This window comes from Octopus sinensis, unplaced genomic scaffold (genome assembly GCF_006345805.1).
Source record: "Octopus sinensis unplaced genomic scaffold, ASM634580v1 Contig19045, whole genome shotgun sequence".
Taxonomy (NCBI): domain Eukaryota; kingdom Metazoa; phylum Mollusca; class Cephalopoda; order Octopoda; family Octopodidae; genus Octopus; species Octopus sinensis.
In genome coordinates this window covers 33,874-42,500 of record NW_021836174.1, presented here as the reverse complement: position 1 = coordinate 42,500, position 8,627 = coordinate 33,874, and the positions used below count along the sequence as shown (strand labels likewise).

Genomic DNA, 8,627 nt, shown 5'->3' with positions numbered 1-8,627 from the left:
GACTATTGTAGACAACACTTGCTCAAAGTGATGCATGGTAAAATTAAACATAAAGTGAGATGCTTGCTAAGCACACTCTTTAAACAATATCATGCCTGCACCTACACATTTAAAATACATATTTCTGAATTTACACACAGATATAATTTTCTTGCACAGAAATCATTGGATTGAATCATACCAAAATCTCTAAAAAAGGTGTTCCAGTTGATCTGATTAATGGAATAGCCTGCTTTTGAAATTAATGTGCAAGTGGCTGAGTACTCCACAGACAGGTGTTCTCTTAACATAGTTCTCGGAGTGTTTCAGTGTGACACAGACCACGACAGACCTGGCCCTTTGAATTGCAGGTGCTACTCATTTTTGCCAGCTGAGTGGACTGGAGTGAAATAAAGTGTCTTGGTCAACACAAAACATGCTGCCTGGAATTGAACTCACAACATTCCTGTCATGAGCCAAACACCCCAACCATTAGGTTACATGCTTTCACTAGGATCATTTAACTAGAGTAAAGGCAATAAATTATCATCATCATCATCATCATTTAATGTCCCCTTTCTATGCTGGCATGGATTGGATGGTTTGACTGAGGGCTGGCAAGCCAGAAGGCTGCACCAGGCTCCAATCTGATCTGGCAATGTTTCCACAGCTGGATGCCCTTCCTAACGCCAACCACTCCGAGAGTGTAGTGGGTGTTTTTTTTACGTGTCACCAGCACAAGGGCCAGTCAGGTGGAACTGGCATCCACCACGCTTGAATGGTGCCTTTTACATGCCACCAGCACGGGTGCCAATCAGGCGGTACTGTCATTGGCCATAACGACTTCACTTGTCTCAACAGGTCTGTGCAAGTGCAGTTTATTGCCGAATAATTGAAGGGTACTCTTAAATGGGCTGGTTATGCTGCACTGGCATAGGCCATGGTTACGGTCTCACTTGGCTTGCTGGGTCTTCTCAAGCACAGCATATCTCCATAGGTCTCGGTCACTTGTCATCACCTCGTTGAAGGTCATGCTTCACCAGGCGGCGAGCTGGCAGGAATGTTAGCTCGCTGGGCGAAATGCGTAGCTGTATTTCGTCTGTCGTTACGCTCTGAGTTCAAATTCCACCGAGGTCGACTTTGCCTTTCATCCTTTCGGGGTCGATAAATTAAGTACCAATTACGCACTGGGGTCGATGTAATCGACTTAATCCCTTTGTCTGTACTTATTTGTCCTCTCTGTGTTTAGCCCCTTGTGGGTAGTAAAGAAATAGGTCATGCTTCACCACCTCATCCCAGGTCTTCTTGGGTCTACTTCTTCCACAGGTTCCCTCTACCGGATGTAAACGAATGATTAAAGAATCAGAGAATTAATAAATGTATTTAACTCACGTGATGTACAATTAACTTCATCAGAATTATCAAAACAATCATCCTGCAGGTTACAGACTCTGTAATGGCTGATACAGCGTTTGTTTTTGCATTGAAATCTGGAAGGCGGGCATTCTTTTGGTGGTTCAAATTCTGTATGATTAATGCATGTTCTGAGATCAGTGTCCAACTTCATACCATACGGACAACCACAATGGCGACCCAGTTCCCCATGGAGAATGTCTTGTGTCATAGGCACAGCGAAACAAAAATGAGTACAATCACCATTTCTTTGAATGCATGGATTTGAGGCTAGGAAGAAAATGGAAAATGAAAAAGAAATGTTAAGAAAAAATAATACAAAAGAACAGGATATGATATAAATAATAAATATATTTGAAGCAGAAAAGATGCACTTTTTTTTCAAAGAATTGTCACAAAAATTCATCCTGGGTCCTGTATGTTAAGTTGGGCTTTCGATAAGCTTTACTGTACTAAAATCATTTTGGTTGAACATGCGTTACTGAACTGGGGCATGTAATATACGCATGTGCCTTTTATGCCATCAAATATGGTGGGGTTTTAGAGGGTGGAACACAGGGTATCTGAATGAAGAAATGCCCACCTGAAAGAAGATACCCTGAAGTATTATCGTTCAACTGTCTACACTCAGCAATGTGTGTAATTATAGAAAAGCCTAACGAGAATTTATTTAACCTAGACTTAAGGCTATTCCAATAAACGTTTCCATTGAATGAAACATTCTATTCATTTTTTCTTTTACTTCTTTCAGTCATTTGACTGGGGCCGTGCTGGAGCACTGCCTTTTCGCCAAAGAAATCAAGCTTATTCTTTGTAAACTTGGTACTTATTCTATCAGTCATTTCTACTGAACCACTAAGTTATGGGGACGTAAACACACCAACATCAGTTGTCAGGTGATGGTGGGGTGACAAATACAGACACAAAGACACACATACATACCTACCTAAATACATTATATATATATCTCTATATATATGTGTATATATATATATATATATAATATATATATATATATATATATTATATATATATATATATATATATATATATATATATATATATATATATATATATATATCATCATCATCATCATCATCGTTTAACGTCCGCTTTCCATGCTAGCATGGGTTGGACGGTTCAACTGGGGTCTGGGAAGCCCGAAGGCTGCACCAGGCCAGTCAGATGTGGCAGTGTTTCTACAGCTGGATGCCCTTCCTAACGCCAACCACTCCGAGAGTGTAGTGGGTGATTTTATGTGCCACCGGCACAGGTGCCAGACGAGGCTGGCAGACGGCCACGCTCGGATGGTGTTTTTTATGTGCCACCGACACAGGTGCCAGACGAGGCTGGCAGACAACCACGCTCGGATGGTGTTTTTTATGTGCCACCGACACAGGTGCCAGACGAGGCTGGCAGACGGCCACGCTCGGATGGTGTTTTTTATGTGCCACCGACACAGGTGCCAGACGAGGCTGGCAGACGGCCACGCTCGGATGGTGTTTTCTTATGTGTCACCGACACAGGTGCTAGACGAGGCTGGCGGACGGCCACGCTTGGATGGTGTTTGTTACGTGCCCTCAGCATGGAGGCCAGTCATTGCGGTACTGGCTACGGTCACGTTCGGATGGTTTTCTTATGTGCCACCGGCACTGGTACCACAAGGATACAAATTCCATTGATGTTCATCTATTTTGATTTGGTTCGATTTGATTTGATACGATTCGATTCTCACTTGCCTCAACAGGTCTTCACAAGTGTCACAAGAAGGAAGGTATGCACAGGTGGACTGACTACGTCCCAGGTAGGGGCCACGGATTATGGCTTCACTAGTCTTGCCGGGTCTTCTCACGCACAGCATACTTCCATAGGTCTCGGTCTCTAGTCATTTCCATGGTGAGACCTAACGTCCGAAGGTCGTGCTTCACCACCTCGTCCCAGGTTTTCCTGGGTCTACCTCTTCCACGGTTCCCTCAACTGCTAGGGATTGGCACTTTCTCACACACCTCTCTTCATCCATTCTCGCCACATGACCATACCAGCGCAATCGTCTCTCTTGCACACAACAACTGATGCTTCTTAGGTACAACATTTCTCTCAAGGTACTAACGCTCTGTCGAGTAAGTACACTGACATTACACATCCATCGGAGCATACTGGCTTCGTTCCTCACGAGCTTACGCATGTCCTCAGCTGTCACGGCCCATGTTTCACTGCCATGTAGCATAGCTGTTCGTACACATGCATCATACAGTCTGCCTTTTACTCTGAGCGAGAGGCCTTTAGTCACCAGCAGAGGTAAGAGCTCCCTAAACTTTGCCCAGGCTATTCTTATTCTAGCAGTTACACTTTCAGCGCACCCACCCCCCCACTACTGACTTGGTCACCTAGATAGCGGAAACTATCAACTACTTCTAGTTTTTCCCCCCCGGAAGTGACAGAAGTTGTTTTCTGCAGATTGTGTGGTATATATATATATATATTATATATATATATATGTAATATATATATATATATATATGTTTATATATATGTATATATATGTGTGTGTGTGTGTATATATATATATATATATATATATACGACAGGCTTCTTTCAGTTTCTGTCTATGAAATCCACTTACAAAGCTTTGGTCAGCCCAAGGCTATGGTAGACAACACTTATCCCAGGTACCACAGAATGGGACTGAACCTGGAACCACATGGTTGGGAAGCAAGCTTCTTACCACACAACCACTCCTGTGCCTCTTTTACTCTTTTACTCATTTCAGTCATTTGACAGTGGCTATGCTGGAGCACCACCTTTAGTCAAGCAAACTAACCTGATGACTTATTCTTTGTAAGCCTAGTACTTATTCTATCGGTCTCTTTTACTTGTTTCAGTCATTTGACTGCGACCATGCTGGAGCACCGCCTTTAGTCTCGCAAATCAACCCCAGGACTTATTCTTTGTAAGCCTAGTACTTATTCTATTGGACTCTTTTACCGAACCGCTAAGTTACAAGGACGTAACACACCAGCATCGGTTGTCAAGCGATGTTGGGGAGGTCAAACACACACACACACACACATATATATATTCACACACACACATATATACGACGGGCTTCTTTCAGTTTTCTTCTACCAAATCCACTCACAAGGCTTTGGTCGGCCCAAGGCTATAGTAAAAGACACTTGCCCAAGGTGCCACGCAGTGGGACTGAACCCGGAACCATGTGGTTGGTAAGCAAGCTACTTACCACACGCCCGCACCTGTGCCTGTTTAACTTATTTACATAAAACAGTAACAGTTAATTAGTCTAATGAGTCATGATGCTCTTAGAAATTCACAGTCTGTTGTTTCTCATATTAACCAATATTATTCAGTTTCGCCCTATAGGAAGAGAATATAGCTTGGTCCCTAATCATCCTCCTTCCCATTATCATTTCCCCTCCCCACTTCATCATCATCATCATTGTCATCACCATTTAACATCCATTTGCCCATGCTGATATGGATTGGATAGTGTCTACTTTGGCAAGGCTTCTACCTCTGAATTCCCTTCCTGACCACTGGTCACTTCAGTGAGTGTATTGAATGTTTTTATGTTGCTCCGTCACTGGTGAAGTGTCCGAGTACTTGGGAAATAAGACTCCCTCAAATGAGTAGAGTGCAGTGTTGAAGGTTATGGAAGTATGACAGACAGACAGGAGTGAGTGTCTTGTTGAAGAGGTAAATACTTAGCTTTTCTGTTGGGAACAATAAGAGACAGAGAGGCAGGGAGAGAGAGGGGAAAGAGAGGAAGAGAGAGAGAGAGAGAGAGAGAGAGAGAAAGTAGGTGCTAGAGAGAAAAGAGTGTAACAGATGATATCTTTTCACCTACCTTCAATTTTCTGAAGATCCTTGTCATATATTTTCAAATCCATAGTGTACATCTTGTATGTCGCCAATGTTTCCAATGGAGAATCTCCTGTTTTCTTTGTACGTATCAGCACAAAATAGCTCAAAAGATACAAATCATCTGTGAAAAGATATGGAAATTTAAAATAAAATAATAATAATGAAATTATTGTATACAGCGCTCAGGTGCACCACAGCTTGTCAAAAGTGCGCATAAAGTATATGCAGTAATGTACAAATGTCTGGAAAGCGAACAGTGTATGAGTCAGATACATGCCTGCGTGTGTATGGAGGAGAGAAAATCAGGTGTAGTGTTGGCGAATCTCAGGAAGCATGGAAATTTTGAAGGATGCAGTGCTCCGACAACTAACAACTGATGCTGGCAGTTTGTTCCATGCTTCAGCAACTCTTAGCAGGAAAAAACGTTTCCTAAAGTCATGGGAGCTGTGCTGCTTTCTGACTTTGTAAACATGTCCATGGGTGTTAGACAGGTGGAGTTTGAAAAGGTGCTCAGAGTTATTGTTTGCAAGATGGTTGATAATTTTATGGGTGTCTGCCAAGTCAGCTGCCAGATGTCGGAGTTTCAATGTATCCATGCTCAGGCAAGTAAGGCGTTCAGAATATGGCAAACGCCTGATGGAGGGTATTCTCTTGGTTGCACATCGCTGAACGGTTTCCAGACGATTAATATCCTGGGCAAGATAGGGGTTCCAGACCGGTGAGGCAAATTCCAGGTGAAGCCACACCATAGCTATATAAAGCCTCAGACAGATAGTCAGAGAGCGGCTCACAAAAGACTTGGTGAGTGATGCCAAGACCCCCCTCAGCCTTCTTGGCAATTTTAGCAATGTGTTTTGTCCAACGCAAATCGCTGTCAACAATAATGCCAAGGTCGTGTTCACAAGAAGACTTTTTGAGATTAGTGTTGTGGAGGGAGTAAGTAGATGCTGGGTTCTTCCTCCCAAAATGCATGGTGGTACATTTGTCCACGGCCAGCTCGAGTTGCCAGTCCATGATCCACTGCTGCATTGTGTCCAGGTCTGATTGCAATAAAGATCTATAGTGTACAGGATCTGTCCTCTTTATTTCGAGGTACAGCTTGATGTCATCTGCATATTTCAGTACTGTGACATTGTTTAAGTTTTTAAAAAATATTTCTATAGTTTTCAAATGCAGGGGGCATTTTCCGTTTTTCTGTCTGTCTCTGTCTCTCTTTTTTACTCATGTGAGTTCTAGGTAGCTGGCAGCAGCTAGTTTGATGTGTGTGTGTGTGTGTGTGCATACACACACACACACATATATATAATATATATATATATACACACACATACATATCAGGTGATTACAACCTCTCTCGATAAAACATGTTATGTTAAAGGTAACAAACAGTGCAATACTGACCTCCATAAACAAAAATCCTTACAGGGGTCCTAAGTGTTATGCCAAGAGTTTGAACATTATTTCCATCTAGATCTGACCGCTGGATCCTATGAAAATGAAAGCATAAACTTGTAAATATATCAACATCTACACTCATAAGTATATTTATATAAGAAACAGTGAACTTAACCCCTTGACAATGGTTGACGCAAATATGCGATCATACTTTTGCTTACCTACCCACGGTAAACGTAAATATACGATGTAGAGCTGCCCTACATCTATCACGGACTTTTTAGTGGCTGACGTATGTTTACGTTCGCTATCGTGTAATTTATCTCTTGTGGTCCGCGCACTCGCCGTCCCGTGCATTATCTTAGCTATTTTAGGTTACGTTCAAGTCAAGAGACTAGCAGTAGACCAATGACATGTAGATACTTTACATGCATAATACCATGTTTTGAGTTGTACCACACGCAAGCTATTTTCTGAACTTGAGCAGAATAACTCGTGCATATCATATTATGATAAATAGCTTCACATAGTTCGTTTTCATAAACCGGTAGACGTAAACGCACGACACTATGTTATTGTAACAGTGAACGTAAATAGAGGCGAGCTCGTTGGCACTTGTGTGTTTGCGTGGCCTCATTGGATAAAAAAAAAAACTGGAGCAGTGTCTCACATGCTTCGGGTAATACCGGCGTCAAGGGGTTAAGAAGAAGCCTAGTGTAAAAGCTGACACAGGTCTTCTTAGCCAGGAACTGTTAATACTCTGATAATATGACACTATAAATGAACAAATTTCTTAACTACACAGCTGCGCCTGTGCCTAGTCCCTACAGGAAAATTATAAAAGAAAATGTTTTCGAAACAAAAATACCATTACCTTTTAAGGGAAAAATCAGACCAATATAAATGGTCAGCTTTGAAGTCGATTGTAAGACTGGCTGGGTACCCTAGCTCATGTCGGCGTATATGCTTCACATTGCTACCATCAGCAAAAGCTCTTCCAATATAAGCTAGCTTCGTGTAAAATCGGCTTGCAAAGAAAATCAAACTGAAAAATAAGAAAAACAGCAATGTAATAAACAATCAATCCAATCAATCTATCTGTCTATCTGTCTGCCTGTCTGCCTGCCTGTCTATCTCCATACATCATTTATCTTTTGTGTGTAGTGTATGTATATATTGTTTGTCTCCTCAAAACTGCTTAACAATTGGTGTTGATTTGTTTATGTCCCTGCCACTTAGAAGTCCAGCAAAAGAGACTAACAGATTAACCCGGCGTTGCTTGGGTTTGCTTTGACTCTTTAGAATTAGAATTTTTGAAAAGTAAAAATTTTGCATTATGTATTCTCTTTAAGTGAACATTTTTCTGGTTGTAATACACCGAAAAACGGCGACACAGCAGTAAAAAAATCGTAAAAAATAGGGATTTTCACAGAAAAAAAGCACCTTTTTGATGTAAATAACTTTTGGTGTTAACATGGTCCGATTTGAATTTTTTCTTCTACGGAAGGAAGAGCAAGCCTTCTATCATACTCTCAATTTTGGTCAACTTGCGCCGCAGGGTCTCGGAGGAGATAGTGTTAGTTGAAAGCTACCAAACCTGCCATACACAGACAACTTCAGCTTTATATATATAAAGATTTATACTTACCCTTTGTAAGGATGGCAAACAATTGATGTTACGGATGTTTCGTTGCTAATGATTACTCGCTTGTCCTCTACATTATCAATACGTACAACTGTAATCCCGAGACGATTAGCCATATATAAATTGCGAAGCATCCAGTCCACTGAAATATCACTTACATACTCGTGAAACACTATCTTCAACTCTAAAATAAAGGAAATTCAGAATAGCATTTTAAAAAGACTTGTAACAGATATTGTTGTATTTAGAAATGGTCATGTTGCCAGTTTAGCCAATAAAAACACGCACTAAATACAACAATATCTGTTTCAGC

The 8,627-nt window shown here is 41.4% G+C and overlaps 1 protein-coding gene across 1 annotated transcript in view; it reads right to left on the bottom strand.

The window, feature by feature from the left end:
* Positions 1-8,627, bottom strand: part of LOC118761996 (low-density lipoprotein receptor-related protein 2-like) — a gene marked incomplete at its 3' end in the record, with an annotated part of 50,522 nt that overhangs the window by 24,703 nt on the left and 17,192 nt on the right. The window contains exons 9-13 of the mRNA XM_036500192.1: positions 8,318-8,498; positions 7,544-7,714; positions 6,676-6,761; positions 5,258-5,395; positions 1,372-1,662 (exon numbers count right to left, since the gene is read on the bottom strand). Of these exons, the coding sequence (XP_036356085.1) occupies positions 1,372-1,662; positions 5,258-5,395; positions 6,676-6,761; positions 7,544-7,714; positions 8,318-8,498 (867 nt within the window). The remainder of the gene's footprint in view (positions 1-1,371; positions 1,663-5,257; positions 5,396-6,675; positions 6,762-7,543; positions 7,715-8,317; positions 8,499-8,627) is intronic.